Source organism: Podarcis erhardii, assembly GCF_964252035.2.
Source record: "Podarcis erhardii genome assembly, chromosome: 2".
NCBI lineage: Eukaryota > Metazoa > Chordata > Lepidosauria > Squamata > Lacertidae > Podarcis > Podarcis erhardii.
In genome coordinates this window covers 531,398-548,213 of record NC_138498.1, presented here as the reverse complement: position 1 = coordinate 548,213, position 16,816 = coordinate 531,398, and the positions used below count along the sequence as shown (strand labels likewise).

Below are 16,816 nucleotides of genomic sequence, written 5' to 3'. Positions count from 1 at the left end.
CGGTTTGGGGGGAAATTCAATCACTGTTTTACAAGCTGCAATAAAGAGCATGAAATCACTGCAGGACTCTGAGTATATTTCAAATATCAATATGAGAATTAGGCTGGAGAGGATTTAGAGGGGGAAGGAGCTGAAGAGTGTCTATTCCCAGCCCTGAAGAGAACTCCTGAGTGCCTAGCCTTGTTCACATGAAGCCTCAATTCACCACAGACACTTTGACAACTTCCTCTTCAAAAATACAGTGGTACCTCGGGTTAAGAACTTAATTCGTTCTGGAGGTCCATTCTTAACCTGAAACTGTTCTTAACCTGAAGCACCACTTTAGCTAATGGGGCCTGCCGCTGCGCGATTTCTGTTCTCATCCTGAAGCAAAGTTCTTAACCTGAGCTACTATGTCTGGGTTAGCGGAGTCTGTAACCTGAAGCGTCTGTAACCTGAAGCATCTATAACCCAAGGTACCACTGTAAAACAAAAACACACACCAGAGGACAGTGTGGGCTGGCCTCCACTGACTTCTTTGGCGGCAATCCTCCCAAGTGAACAAGGGAGCAGGTGATCCAGAGAGGGATTTTCTTAAAATCTTGATGTTGAGCTCCTTTACATGGGTTTCCCACCCACTCCCAGTTTCTGCCTCACTTCTTAATTTCAACAAGGAGCAAGTTCTCCTCCTCCAGTTCCACTAAAAATAAGGCTAAATCTCCTACCTTGTATGCATAATTACACACATTATCCTATGCATAATAGTAGATGCATATGCACTCCAGGTTTCTTAAACTGACCATATACCTATACATACAACAATGCATATGTATAACTATAAAAATGTGTACATATTAACATACTCATAACTGCAGAAATGTAGTACAGAAATACAACTCTTTTATGCATATTATATGAGTTGCCAAAATTGTAAGGGTATTAGTGGGTTGGGAAAGGAGAACACTGATATTAACAAGGGAGGCCAGCATAGGGCTTGGGATCACCACTGTTGAGGGACGAGGGAGGTATGGCGGTGGGGGCAAATATTATAAGTGAAGGGGTTTAAGATACAGATATGCTTGAACCTCTTCCAATCTGCACCCCATCTCAAGGGACGAAGGTAGGCTGAGCAGGGATTTCCCACCTCCATCACTGGTGCTGTGCAATGCCAGGTCTATAGGCAATAAAACTGCCACCCTGCAAGACTTCTTAATCTCGCAGGGGGCTGATCTGGCTTGTGTGACGGAGACCTGGATGTGCGAAGGCGAAACAGTCGCCTTGTGCGAGATGGCACGCCTAGGTTTCTCCATCCTCCACCAATTGCAGACTGGAGGGAGGGATGGTGCTGTTAATCTGGGATTGCCCTTTCAGGGCTCTGCCAGTGCCATCGATCTCCGGCATTGAATATGTTGGCCTGGTGTGGGGCACTGAGGAGAGCCTGGCTGTCTGGCTGCTGTACCAACCACCTAGTGCACTGGCAGCCACCCTGTCAGACCTACAGGAGGTAGCGGCATGCTGGGCCCTGGAGTTCCCTAACCTATTAGTTTGGGGAGACTTCAACATCCACGCAGATGCTGCCCCCTCCTCACAGGCTCTGGACCTGGTGTCTTCCATAGCATCACTAGGGCTCTCCCAGTTTGTTTCAGGCCCCACACATCAAGCAGGATTTGATCTTTGGCGTAGGTATAGTTGTGAGCATGTCCTCCCCTGTGGTTTGATCACTACACTCTGAAAGCCATGGTCTGATCACTACACTCTGAAAGCCAGAATTGACTCCCCACCCCCACCCCACTTGGGTGGCGAGCCTATTTGGCCCCGCCCATGGGGGCTGTTGGATCCTGATGGATTCCGTCAGGCCTTGCGAGACCCTGCCCCCCAGTGGCTCATTAGATGAGCTCATTGAGGGCTGGAATACCTGGCTCTTGGCGGCCATTAATGAGATCACACCCAGGCACCCTCTACGACCCTGCCGAAACTGGGGCCCCTTGGTTTACCGAGGAGCTCCAGAAAATGAAGTGAAACCTGAGATGGCTAGAGCAAGTATGGCGACGTGCTCACGACGGAGCCTCAAGAACATCTTATAGGACACTTGAGCCTATGAGATGGCAGTGAAAGCTGCTAAGAAGTCCTACTTCTCAGCTTCCATTGCATCCGCTAGCTCTCGCCCGGCACAACTTTTTAGTATAATTAGATCCTTAATGTCCCTGGAGGGACAGCAAACTTAAATACGAATTTGACTCAGCTGTGAGGCATTTGGATACAGTAACAGAACTGAAGGCCCCTCCACTGTCTTCAGGTCCAGTTCTGGACCACTTCGATCAGATACTCCCAGCCGATGTGGACAAATTACTCTGAGCTGGAAGGCCCATCACTTGCCCCCTTGACCTGTGCCCGTATGGCTGATTAGAGCGTGCCCAGACGAGGTGTGGGTCCCTCTGGGTGACATCATCAATCTGTCCCTCAGTACGGGGACATTCCCAGGGGCAGTTGTGCGTCTGCTCTTAAAGAAAACACCATTAGATCCTTTAGATCTATCCAATTACCGCCTGGTTTCGAATCTTTCGTACCTGGGTAAGATAATTGAAAAAGCTGCTGCTGAACAGCTTGGTATGTTTCTGGATGAAACATTGGCTTTGGATCCATTTCAGTCTGGCTTTCGCCCTGGTCATGAAACCAAGATGGCCCTAGTCGCTCTAACAGATTATCTCCGTAGGCAGCTGGACTGGGATGGGGCAGGATGGGGCGGGGCTGCTGATTCTTTTAGATCTGTCAGCATCCTTCAACATGGTCGATCACGAATTATTCGACCACTGCCTTGCCGACGTGGGGATTCAGGGCACAGTCCTACTATGGCTGCACTCTTCCCTGTCAGGTCAGGGACAGAGGGTGGCGCTAGGGGAGGAGTTGTCATCGCAGATGCTCCCCGATGCTCTTTAACATCTTTATGCGCCCTCTTGCCTAGCTTGTTCGGAGCTTTGGGCTGGGCTGTCATCAGTACTCTGATGACACCCAACTTTATCTGTTGATCCTGACTCAGCCCCAGACACATTGACCAGATGTTTGGAAGCTGTGGCTGGATGGCTGTGTGGGAGCCGGTTGAAGTTAAATCCTTCGAAGACAGAGGTCCTCTGGCTGGGTTGGGGTGACATGGGGTTGGGGGCCAACTCCCATCTCTTATAGGGGCTCAATAAGTGCCAGCGCCTTCCGTCAAGAGTTTGGGTGTAACTTTCGACGCCTCCCTTTCTATGTAGGCACAGGTTGCAGCCACAGCAAAGGCAGAATTTTTCCACCTCCACCGTGCTAAGCAGCTGGTCCCTTACCTCTCCTGCCCTGATCTTGCCACTGTGATCCATGCGATGGTCACCTCCAGGCTCAATTATTGTAATCCACTCTATGCGGGGCTGCCCTTGAAGCTGACGGAGAAATTCCAACGGGTGCAGAATGCTGCGGCAAGGCTCCTTAGAAGGTCCTCACCACAGGATCACATTCATCCAGTGCTACACCAGCTGCACTGGCTCCCGGTGGAGTACAGGATCAGGTTTAAGGTGCTGGTTTAAATCTTTAAAGCACTCGAACCTAGGGGACTACCTCTCCTGGCATGCCCTGCGGAGGACCTTACGGTCCACAAATAATAACACCTTGGAGGTCCCAGGCCTCAAAGAGGTCAGACTGGCCTTGACCAGAGCCAGGGCCTTTTCAGCCTGGTGGAATGCCTTGTCGCAAGAGACCAGGGCCCTGCGGTATCTGACATCTTTCCACAGGGCCTGCAAAACGGAGCTCTTCTGCCAGGTCTTTGGTCGGGGGCCAGTCTGACCTCTCCCTCTTTTTAGAAGACCCTGCATGTACAGTAAGTTGCCTCCCTAACTCCTCCCACCGACTCATATAAGATCAGCACAAATAATTGGGCCTGGTGAGCACTTAATGTTCCAAACCCCTATAGTTATAATTCGTGGGTTGCTATCTGATTTTATTCTGATCTTAATTTGATTTTAAGCTGTATTTTAATCGATTGGTTGACAATGTTTTTAATGTATTATACACTTTGATGTTAGCCGCCCTGAGCCTGGTCCTAGCCGGGGAGGGCGGGGTATAAATAATAATAATAATAATAATAATAATAATAATAATAATAATCATTATTATCATTATTTATATACTGTACATAATTATGTACATAATTATGCTTTAAAACAAACAAACAAACAAAAAAACTAAACACCCAACAATGCATGAGTGGCTCACATATAAACAGGTTCTTGATACAAGAGGCAGTCTGATGCAAGCAAAGGTTGAAATCACCAAATTCCTTGTTGAAATCAGTTTAAAAGACATTCCCTCTCCATCCCTACATGTGATTTTTGCTTAAAAGGAAAGAGGTTTAGGGAAACCCAAGTAACCCTGATGTAAGTATCAACCCAACACTTGCTTGCAAACGAATTTAATCCAGGTGATCCCTAGCTGCCACCATCACATCTACAGTACAAAGAATCTGGCACCTTGTGTAACATGGTGAAAGCGTGAAGCCCTTCCATTCATTTGCACTTAGACAAGGCAGCAAGCCTTCTGGTGGTTGGAAGGGCTAAGAATGCAGTGACACAAAAGAACGCAACACTGGCATCTTGACTAAAATTAAGGTGAAGGAAATTGGCACCAGGTTTTACCAAGGGACGCGGGTGGCGCTGTGGGTAAAACCTCAGCGCCTAGGACTTGCCGATCGCATGGTCGGTGGTTCGAATCCCCGCGTCGGGGTGAGCTCCCGTCGTTCGGTCCCAGCTCCTGCCCACCTAGCAGTTCGAAAGCACACTTAAGTGCAAGTAGATAAATAGGTACCACTTTATAGCGGGAAGGTAAACGGCGTTTCTGTGTGCTGCGCTGGTGCTGGTTCGCTGGAGCAGCTTCGTCACGCTGGCCACGTGACCCGGAAGTGTCTGCGGACAGCGCTGGCTCCCGGCCTCTAGAGTGAGATGAGTGCACAACCCTAGAGTCTGTCAAGACTGGCCCGTACGGGCAGGGGTACCTTTACCTTTACCAACTCTAATGCCAGGTTGGTGGTACTTGCAGAATTAATTATTTTATGAATTCCAATATGAACTGACTTGACGCACACCTCCTAGACCAATGTACAGATCAGGACATTTGACATTTGCAATGTAGTTCAGCTTAAAAAACTTACCAAGATGCATATAAAAATTGTAGTAATGTGCATTTTGTGAGAAAATATGTTCAATATTATATATATATATGCATGATTCTAAATTTGCATTTTCATGCAGATTTTTAAAAAATCACAGATTGATGCAGATACAGGAGAGAACAAGCTTGTGAATGAACATAAATGAAACTGAAACGGGAGTTACATCACAAAAAAATTAACTTGTTCTCCAGGATTTCACATTGGCTGATTTTGACCTGGTTGGATTTTAAAACCTTATACATCATGGGATGACCCCCAGAGACCTTTTGAAGGAGTCTCCTGATTGCACCCCTGCAATCAGCTGCATTTGTTCTCCCATCTTTTTGGTTTTGTGACCCTATTGGTCCACTTCTCTTACACTACTTTAGTTCACATCCTGAGAAAAATTATGATGCATCTTGACCCCAGCCCTGTTTTGACTACTCATCTGAAAGTTTGCAGAAATGCCTATGAGTAACTTGCCTCCCAGCTGTGTACATATATTCACATATTGTATCTGTGTTATTCAACATCAGCAATAAGTTTAATTAAATGGAGATTGGTCACATGTTTTGTCAGCCATTCTCTGTCATGGTGACAAGACGGAAAGGCCACCCTTTTATATATAAATAATTTTTATTAATTTCCAATTATTAAAATCCAATATAAACCACATTTTATCAATGTCAAATTACAATTCAGATTCAAATATATATCAATTATAAAGCCAATTATACATTTTGTATGACTTCCCGCATGCTAGATTTCAAGGTGAGATGATTTTATTTCATCCTGCTTCCAAGTCTTAATTAATCCAATTACATTCATTCTTGATCTTAATCTCTCATCAGCAGCTACAGTTCTGTTTTTTAATATATATATATATATATTATTAAAGATTTCTTGGTTTACAAAAGTATGTGCAATGACTTCTAATACTTGCTTAGTTATTTTGCATATTTCTTGTATGATTGATGTCCAGAAGAGTTGGATTTTAGGGCATTCCCAACACATGTGTAGGTATGTGCTTGTGTAGCTGCATCCTCTAGCATTTTGGTGAGGTTCCTTGGCATATTAGCTTTAGTTTCCATGGTGTTAGGTAACACTTGTAAGTGTTTTTCAGAGTGAGTTCTTTTCTTTTCACTGATATGGATTTAAAGGGAGGTTTAGACCACATTCTGGTCCATTGGGTGGGGTTAATCTCATAGCCTATGTCATCCTCCCATTGTTTTTTGATTACATCTAGGGGGTTTGTGGGATTTTGGAGTAGTATTTTGTATATTGTGGATACAGTGGTGCCCCGCAAGACGAATGCCTCGCAAGACGGAAAACCTGCTAGACGAAAGGGTTTTCCGTTTTGGAGGCGCTTCGCTAAACGAATTTCTCTATGGGGTTGCTTCGCAAGACGAAAAAATCTTGCGAGTTCCCGTGTTTTTTTTCCGCTTTTTTACCCCCTTTCCTAAGCCGCTAAGCCGCTTATCAGCTGTTCCGCTGATAAGCCGCTTAACAGCTGATCGCTAAAAGCCGCTAGACCACTAATAGCGCTAATCCGCTAAGCTGTCAATGGGCTTGCTTCGCAAGACGAAAAAACCGCTAGACGAAGAGAATCGCGGAACGGATTCTTTTCGTCTTGCGAGGCACCACTGTACTATCCCTTTGCTGTGCCCCTTTGTTGTTAGGGGGAGGTTTTCAAAGGTTGTCAAGGGCCTAGTTGCTGCTGATTTTACTACTGGATTATTTAAAAGGGCATGTAATTGGTAATATAATGGTAGCCAGGGCACTTGGGTGTCCCCTAGTTTGTTTTGTATTTCTTGTGTTGATATGGCAAGCCTTTGGTTTGCCAGATTTTTATCTGGAGGTTTTATGTTGCAATAATGGAATAGTGGGTTGTGTGCCAGGGGAATTAGTGGGGATGGGGTTGGGGACAGTTTACCTACTTCTTCTTTCCATGCTTTAAGCATGGTCTATGTGAACCTGTTTAGTGTTGTGAGAATTTTCCTTAGTTTATTTGGGAGGAATGGGTATGCTGTGGTGCGGGTATTTTCAATTGTTTCCCTCTCCAGGTGTAACCTTTGTTTTATCTCATCTTCTAGTATATACAGGATAATGGCGTACTTGGCTGGCGATGGAATATGCTTCTATGTTGGGGATTCCCCATCCTCCCTCAGAGGAGGGGAGGTGCAGGTATTTGGGACTTATTCTTGTTTTTTTGTGTGGGAAGATAAGTGAGTGTAGTTTTCTTCTGCCACTTGTGAAGTTGGGCTGGGGGAATCCAGATTGGGAGGGTTTTGAATAGGTAGGTTAGTTTTGGGTGGTCATTTTGATCATGGTTATTTTGTCTGAGAGAGTGAAGTTGGTGTTCCATCTCTTCAGACCTTTGTTGATTTGTCACCACAAGGGGTTGTAGTTGTGGAGGTATGATTTGTTGAGGTTTCTGGCTATTTGTACCCTTAGGTATCTGAACTTCGTGTGGCAAAGTTTTATCTTGGTGATGTTGGTAAATTCTTTTTGGGTATGAGGGGGCGTGTTGAAGCACATAGCTTCAGATTTTGCAGAATTTACCATATGCCCAACACCATTGCAAATGTGTTGAGTTCTCTGATTAGGGAGGTTGCTGTGTTTATGGTGTCTGGTGTTGTGACCATTAGGTCGTATGCAAAAAGCCCTAATTTATAGGTTCTGCCTTTTATTTCCACTCCCTTGATGTCTGTGGCTGCTCAAATTCGGATTGCTAGAGGTTCCAGAGCCAGGATGAATAGGAAGGGAGACAGTGAATATCCTTGTTTTGTGCCTCTTTGGATTACTATGGTATTAAGAGTCCATACTGTTAGTCCTGCATTTTGATGAGGCTCAGGAATATATTTCTTTTGGGAGTTTGTAAAAAGTTGGAACCAAATTTCATGTTAGTACTGTTAATAGGTAGAATCACAGAATCATAGAATCACAGAATCATAGAGTTGGAAGAGACCACAAGGGCCATCGAGTCCAACCCCCTGCCAAGCAGGAAACACCATCAGAGCACTCCTGACATATGGTTGTCAAGCCTCTGCTTAAAGACTTCCAAAGAAGGAGACTCCACCACACTCCTTGGCAGCAAATTCCACTGTCGAACAGCTCTTACTGTCAGGAAGTTCTTTCTAATGTTTAGGTGGAATCTTCTTTCTTGTAGTTTGGATCCATTGCTCCGTGTCCGCTTCTCTAGAGCAGCAGAAAACAACCTTTCTCCCTCCTCTATGTGACATCCTTTTATATATTTGAACATGGCTATCATATCACCCCTTAACCTCCTCTTCTCCAGGCTAAACATGCCCAGCTCCCTTAGCCATTCCTCATAAGGCATCGTTTCCAGGCCTTTGACCATTTTGGTTGCCCTCCTCTGGACACGTTCCAGTTTGTCAGTGTCCTTCTTGAACTGTGGTGCCCAGAAATGGACACAGTCCTCCAGGTGAGGTCTGACCAGAGCAGAATACAGTGCCACTATTACTTCCCTTGATCTAGATGCTATACAGTGGTGCCTCGCAAGACCAAAATAATCCATTCCGCGATTCTCTTCGTCTAGCAGTTTTTTCGTCTTGCGAAGCAAGCCCATTGATGGCTTAGCGGATTAGCGCTATTAGCGGCTTAGCGGCTTTTAGCGGCTTTTAGCGGCTTATCGGCTTAGCGGATCAGCTGATAAGCGGCTTAGCGGCTTAGAAAAAGGGGGGAAGGGAAAAAAACCCGCAGGAACTCGCAAGACATTTTCGTCTTGCGAAGCAAGCCCATAGGGAAATTCGTTTTGCGAAGCACCTCCAAAACGGAAAACCCTTTCGTCTAGCGGGTTTTCCGTCTTGCGAGGCGTTCGTCTTGCGGGGCACCACTGTACTCCTATTGATGCAGCCCAGAATTGCATTGGCTTTTTTAGCTGCCGCGTCACACTGTTGGCTCATGTCAAGTTTGTGGTCAACCAAGACTCCTAGATCCTTTTCACATGTACTGCTCTCAAGCCAGGTGTCACCCATCTTGTATTTGTGACTCTCATTTTTTTTGCCCAAGTGCAATACTTTACATTTCTCCCTGTTAAAATTCATCTTGTTTGTTTGGGCCCAGTTCTCTAATCTGTCAAGGTCGTTTTGAAGTGTGATCCTGTCCTCCGGGGTGTTAGCCACCCCTCCCAGTTTGGTGTAATCTGCAAATTTGATCAGGATGCCCTTGAGTCCATCATCCAAGTCGTTGATAAAGATGTTGAATAAGACCGGGCCCAAGACAGAACCCTGTGGCACCCCACTAGTCACTCTTCTCCAGGATGAAGAGGAACCATTGATGAGCACCCTTTGGGTTCGGTCAGTCAGCCAGTTACAAATCCACTGAGTGGTAGCATAGTCAAGACCGCATTTTACCAGCTTCTTTACAAGAATATCATGGGGCACCTTGTCAAATGCCTTGCTGAAATAGGTATTTCCACTATAAGCAATCAAAAGCTTTGAGGACTTCCGGGTTAGCGCCATTGGCAATGGCGGAGCTCCTCTGACAGAGAGGCACCCGCTGCACGAAAATCGGGTCTTGCCGCGGCGGCAAGTGGGCAGCAGTACAGAAGTTGACAAAAATCCGGCACAGGAATCTATTTTAATTGAACAAATTGATGAATTGGAGAAGGAGAAAGTCGCTCTTGCTGAATATAATGCAATACAAGGGGGAGCCTTGACCTTACAGAGGCAAATGGAGGATTATAAGTTGAAGCCCTATATGACTGTAACTAGGAAAAGCCAAATTGTAAAGATGGGAGCCTGGCCTGGTTTGGAAAAGGAAAGTGGGAGAGATCCCCTTATGCAGGGATCAATCGTCTTTTGGGATATGGATTTGGGCCAGGAGGAGCTTGGAGCTTTTGGGGCCTTTGGACTTGGAAGAATTGTGAAACAAGATTTGGAATACTTTGTGGGCCCTAGCCTCAACTATGGAAATCTGGCGGACTTGTTAAGAAGGAATCTAAGCATCGTTGGGTTGGAGCTCCCCCGAGATCTGCTTTTTAGCATTAAAGATTATCAAGAAGATCGGCAGAAGGGACGTCAAGAAGAGTTAAGACTCTCGGATATAAGATCTCCGGGTTGATGGACTGTTGGAGGTTGATGGAACTGGCGGCAGGGGCCGAGACCGGGGAGGGGAGACGGTGGAAGAAAATTGGGAATTTAAAGTGTATATGTGGAGATTTAAAAAAAAATTAAAAAAAATTAATGAGAGATGGAAAAATCGTGGAATGAAATTTTTATGACCCTGGGGGTCATAAAAGAGTCTTAAGGGTCTTAAGAGACTTAAGAGATCAAGTTCAAATATATTAGTTTTAATGAGAAATAAGATTAAATAAAGTAAAAATGGATGGTTAATTGGTGAAAGAAGAGAATGTAAAATTACAGTATATTAAGATAAATTATTAGGATAAAAACAAGGATGAAGGATTTGCTGAAATATTTAATTGAACTAGAATACATAGAGGGGAGGTGTGAGGAGGTCAAGGAAATAAGCTAAAGAAAGAAAGTTATACAAGGTTTGATTTGTTCTATCTGTTTTTCTTTTTTCTTTTTTCTTTGATGTGACTTGTTTTTATGTATTGTTTTGTTTTCTTTTTTGTTTCTCTTTGTAACCTTTAAAATTTGAATAAATATAATTATTTTATTTTTTTAAAAAAAAGAGGAAACATTGTTCAGGGTGGCTTGAAAGTACCTGGGGTTAGATACTCACCATTCACACAGGTGATGAGAGAGGCAATGGCTGGCTGAATGGCAGAACCGTTCAAGGCTGGGTACTTGCTGAGAAAGGATGAGGTGGCCTGGAGCAGGTCAGCCAGTCTAACCTCAATTGGGTCTGAGAGGGCATCGCCTGCAAACAAAATAACAGCAGATAAACGTGTATTATTATTTCTATCTCTGATTTTATTGGGTTGTCATAACATAACTTAATAAATAATAAACATTTAATTCATTTATTTTATTACATAAAATTTATATACCGCTTAATTGTAAAGAAAAAAGAAAAAACCTTCAAAGATAAATTTAAAAACATAATACTTTAAAATGTACTAAAGTTAAAATGCTAAAATATATTAAAATTCACATCAGCATTTCTAAGCATCAGGGTAGGCTTGCCAAAATGAATTCCTCCAGCAGGCACCCAAGAGAATGAAGTGCAGGTGTCTGTTTAATAGCAACAGGCAGGGAGTTCCACAATGGAGGAGCTGCCACACTAAATGAGCGAGTTCTTATCAAGGCAAAGAGGATTCGTAGGTACCTGTAGTGGTGTCAATTCCGCTGATGGAAGCAGTTGAGGGGGCACATTTGGGGGAAGGCAAACTCATAGGCAAGCAGGTCCCAAGTTGTTAAGGGCTTTGCATTCAACACCTTGAACCGGACCTGGTGGCAGGTGGGCACAGGCATCCTGTGCGGACGAGGCCTCACTGCTTGACATTGAGAGTCTCAGGCTCTGCCTCCTGAGCTATCCCGTCCTTGTTCAATATTAAATCAATGCATAACCGTTGTTATGTGCAGTGTTGTTGTGCAGTGCTTTTTCTTTTTAGGTGCAACAGCCATGCAAGGGTGAGACTGGGATTGAAGAACGCATGTCTGTTGCATCCTTCTCATGCCACCCTGCCAGCCCTGAGCTGCTTTGTGAGGCTGGGTTCTGATCTGAATGACTCACACAACGAATCATTCAGATCAGATCCCAGCCTTGCAAAGTGGCACAGGACTGGTAAGGCAAGATGAGAGAGCCAAACGCACAGTTCCCCCTCAAAAAATGCACCCAGGGCCATCAGCCTGGCAGCGTCCCCCCCCCTCCCGGCACTATGCCCCTGACTTCTGATAGAGGAAGAGGCATTCCTCCAGGTGTCTTAGTCCCAAACATGGGTGTAGCTGGGGAGGGGAGGTGCCCCTCCTAAATCAAGTAAATAAATAAATAAATAAATAAATAAATAAATAAATAAATACTTAACTAACTGACCAATCGCATCACAGATTACTCGGTTTTGCCCTCCCCCAACAAAGAACCCCCCCCCCCAATAAATCCTGGCTATGTCCATGGTCCCAAGTACCATAACTTAAGACTTTAAAGTTCCAGTTACAGATAGGTAGCCGTGTTGGTCTGCCATAGTCAAAACAAAACAAATTCCTTCCAGTAGCACCTTAAAGACCAACTAAGTCAGTTCTTGGTATGAGCTTTCGTGTGCATGCACACTTTTTCGTGTGCATGCACACTTCTTCAGAATCTGAAGAAGTGTGCATGCACATGAAAGCTCATACCAAGAACTGACTTAGTTGGTCTTTAAGGTGCTACTGGAAGGAATTTGTTTTGTTAAGACTTTAAAGATATGCACCAGCACATTGAATCTCACAGAGGGGCATTAAGCTGCTTTAACTTTTCACGCCATATTTGTGTGTGTGTGTGTGGACCACCATCAGCAAAGGGAGATTGTCTCCTCTGCACAATATTCTCTGCACTTGGAACTTTACAATGGATTGCCTCCCACACTGCAGAAGCAGTATTCCACTCAGGCAACAGGACTTTCTGTTCTGCCCGTGCTTCCTCAAAATCTACCCTGGAGCATAGCTGTCAAGTGTCCCTTATTTGAAGGGACAGTCCCTTATTCCAGCGCCATGTCCTGCTGCTTTCCCTTATTGATGGATGTCCCTTAAATGATGTCCCTTAAATTTCAAAGGAAGCAGCTCCTCTCCCTCCCTCCCTGCTGGCCAGGGAGGAGGGAGGCTCCAACTGTGTTGCTTGGCTGTGTTGCTCACCCAAGAAGAAGTCTAAGAATGACTGGGGGGTGGAGCTTGCATGCCTTGTGTGTGACTAGTTAATGCAAGCTGAGGGGGTTTTTGAATGCTGGACGCCATTTTCTTGCACGTGCTGCTGCAAACTTTGCAGTGCAAAGCCAGGCCGGGGAGCCATCTTAAGTTGAGGCTGCATAGGCCTTGTGGTGCATGTGTTTCTGATTCTATTCAGTTGAACGTCTGGTTACGAAGTTGGTTGGACAGTGTTCTCAAAGCTACCAGCATGAGTTTGACCAGACTGCAGGAGGACAGGAAGACTGGAGTGCCTGAAACAGGTGAGGCTGCAGGTCCCTTATTTTGGCTGCTGGTCCCTTATTTTCAAGGCTGCTGGTCTCTTATTTTCAAATCTGTAAGTTGACAGCTATGCCCTGGAGGATCTCTTAGGGTTGCCATATGTCAGGAATTTCCCAGACATACCCAGGATTCGGTTGTTGGGAACAGCATCCAGGTGCAAATTGCTGCTATGTCCAGGAAAATCTGGATGCATGGCAACCTATATTGGAAGTGGCAATTTTGCCTAAAAATGAATTAGCCTAAACTAAGATTTTGAGGGTGCATGGGCGGGGCCTGGAGGTGAGATGAGTGGGAGTCTGCTGCATGAATGGAGGAACAGTGTTGGCTACAACTCACTCTCTTTGTGGATTTGTGGTTTCCAGATGTCTGCTGGCCAAGATAACATGAATGCAGCGGGACAATTGTTGGGGAAGGAACCAGGACGAAGGGGTCCTCAATCATTTCCAAACCCAGAGATTATGGGAGACAAAACAGCCTTGGGATATTTCCAAGAGAGAATAGTTGGGGAGGAGAAACTAATCTCACAGCCTAATCATCGGAAATATGCCGCATTGTGGTCAATGGGTCTTACTTTCAGCTAGATGTGGATTGGATTATAGCCATAGAGATAATCAAACCAGGACACTGTGAAATGGCAAACCAAAGGCAGCTCAATGCAAAATAGGGGCTGCCCACAGATAGGCATGCAAATCATGGGATCTCCACAGCCATTTCCTCCTGGCCCCACATCTTCCTAGCAATAAATGGGGATCTTGGTCAGTGGTGCCACAGTCTTATGCAAAGTCAGAATGCAGCCCCATGTGCATTACACAAGGTTTGCAGCTACTATGTGTACAAAGTAGAAATGAGTGAGGTCAAAGGTCAGATATTGCTTAAGTTTGTGGTCAGGAGGACAGAATCTGAGCCTGCTATCTAGTCTTTAAACTAGAAATGCCAGCAACAACAAAAAACCTGGCTGTTTGGACTTCTGGACACATTAAGCAGAGGTTCTACTATTGAACTATGATCTTCCTTTGCAGATAAATATAATAAGTGTGGATGTAATCCAGCCTCCACACTTTAAAGCTGTGCTCAACTTGGCTCTGGATGTTCAGCCCAACTTAACAGGATGCTGGTTGAAGAGGATGCAAATTTGGTTAGTCTGAAAACAGGGTTCGCTGTTGCTGAGCGCCATCTGGTGACTTTTCTCACAGGCTGCACAATGGGGCAAGCACCAGCCGCCTTGGTCCTCACCAAAGGAGGCATTCGAGAATGCACTTCTCTTTCAAAGCAGAAATACATAAATTGTTGGATTATTAGTTCATCATGTCACAGAAATAGCTAGGGCCCTCCATGTCTATTTAGGGTATCAATGTACTATATCAAGCACCTACTGACTCACCCAGGCCTGCCATTTGCATTGGGGCAGCAGCAGGTGAGCTCCTGTTCACTCTCATGCACTCTGGATCAGAACTGCAGCAGGAGCAAAGGGCTGAAGCTCACACCAGGGTGCTGATTTGGATTGGGGTGGGAGGTGGGAATCATGCTTGCAATGCACTTTGAAAAAGTCATTCACACAATTGCTGGTTGCATGAATGGTGTCCTGTTTAGCCTGGCCCTTGTGCGGGTTGCTGCTGGTGTTCAGCTGCAGCTTAGTATAATGATGTTTGTTGCAAAGATTGCATTGTGACTAAAGCAGTTCCTGGTTGACTGTGGAGCTTCTGATGAGGCATAGAGGCAGCAACCTATTATAACAGGCAGTGCTGTAGTTACAGGAGTGAGGAATAGCCGGAAGCTTTCAGAGGGGCGCCATTGAGGTTCCACGCTGTGTGTGTGTGTGTGTGTGTGTGTGTGTGTGCACGCAAATGTGCACGGGTGTGTGTACCAAACTGGGCCTATGATCCGAGTGAAATAAAGCCTAGTTTCACCCCTGCATATTTAGACAAGGCTTTTCTGTCTTATGACCATTTCCTGAGTGTTAATGATCTGAGGTTGCAATCACTTACTGTACTTAATTGCTTCTTACCTGGGAGAAAGCTCCATTACAGGACTTACTTCTGAGTAGACCTGCATAGGACTGCACTGTTAAAGTCTAGCGCTCAGGGAACATGATGTTTTGGATTTCTCCCAGCACAAAGATTATGACTCTGTGAAGAGGAGTTGTTGGGGGGGGGGGAGCAGCAAACTTGTGCCACAAGAACCACTTGTCTCTTGTACTGATTTGAGTTTATATGTCTGCCTGGTAGCCCGTCAACAAATGGTGGCCGCCCTAAAGGTGGAGTTAGTTATATGGAGGAGAGTTTTGATTTATTGGATATCCCTATGGCATAAACTCCCGAACCACTATCTCATTCAATGCATGTGGCGTGATGACTTCACAAATTTGTGGTCAGGAAAAATCCATGCCAAATTGCTGTCCTATGAGATCTCGCCCACTGAATTGCTCAAACTGGATCTAAACGTGGCAAAAAGGTGTATAAATCAAAGGCTGGATGATGCGGAGCTATACCAAAATTTCGTAGCTGGTGGTGGAGCCTGCTCGCTGTTAAATTTCGGCATAACCCCTATCTACCGCACTCCGTCCTACTTAACATCGCTTATGGCCGCGTCTCACCGATATGCCTTCATTAGAGCTAGGTTTAATGTCTTTCCAAGAAACGTGCTGAGACATAGATTCACTAAGGGCCAAGTCCCTTCAATGTGTGCTTGTGAAATGAAAACATCTGAATCTCTACATCATGTTATGTTTATCTGCCCTTTGTACAGTTCAGCCCGTGCTAGTATACTAAATTCCATAATCCAGCCTATGGCTGACAAACCAGTAGACCTACAGCTTGCCTGGTTCTTCAAGATGTGGATCCTTATATTACCCTACAGGTTGCTAAATTCCTAACAGCCGTCCTCTCGTACAAGAGACGGAATGGAATGTTAGCTGATTATTGATAGTTATAAGAATTTTCTATAACGACATCAGATATTGATTTTAGTGTAGTGCAATTTATTTTTTTTCACTTTAATCTTAATCTTAAACTTTTCTTATGAATGGCTAATATTTGTCCTTGTGAGTTGTGAACTGTGTTATACTACTTGTGGCTTGTACGAGTCCGCTGTTTTATTTGATTTGTTTTGTTGTGTTGTGTTTCATGATGGGCGTAAAGCCGAATAAACATTTTGATGTTTGATGATGATGTACTGATTTGGGAATAATTCAACATGCCTGGAACAGTTCTGGCTGGGGTTCCTACCTGAATAAAATATGGGAGGGCGGGGCAGTAAGCCCTGCCCCACATAATTGATCACATGTGGCGCACAAACACCATTTGAATGGCAATGCCCTTTGGGGGGAGGACTAGCTCCCTCAAATATTTTATTGGGGGACTGAAGGGACCTTGTCCTCTGGGAGTTGGCTAAATATACCTTCAGTAAGTGGTTGCCCTCATTAGAGTCCCACCATAAGCTCAACAATCAATCTGGAAACACTTTTGTAGTGATCTTTGCCAATACTGCCTTAATATATTTTAGAATCACAGAATCATAGAATCATAGAGCTGGAAGAGACCACAAGGGCCATCGAGTCCAACCCCCTGCCAAGCAG

The 16,816-nt window shown here is 44.9% G+C and overlaps 1 protein-coding gene across 2 annotated transcripts in view; it reads right to left on the bottom strand.

Moving 5' to 3' along the window:
* GMIP (GEM interacting protein) overlaps positions 1-16,816 on the bottom strand; it is a 91,545-nt gene that overhangs the window by 71,883 nt on the left and 2,846 nt on the right. The window contains exon 2 of one of the 2 annotated variants that reach the window (XM_081851688.1): positions 10,865-11,002. The exons of the other annotated variant lie outside the window; for it this stretch is intronic. Within the exon in view, the coding sequence (XP_081707814.1) occupies positions 10,865-11,002 (138 nt within the window). The remainder of the gene's footprint in view (positions 1-10,864; positions 11,003-16,816) is intronic. 2 annotated transcript variants of the gene reach the window in all.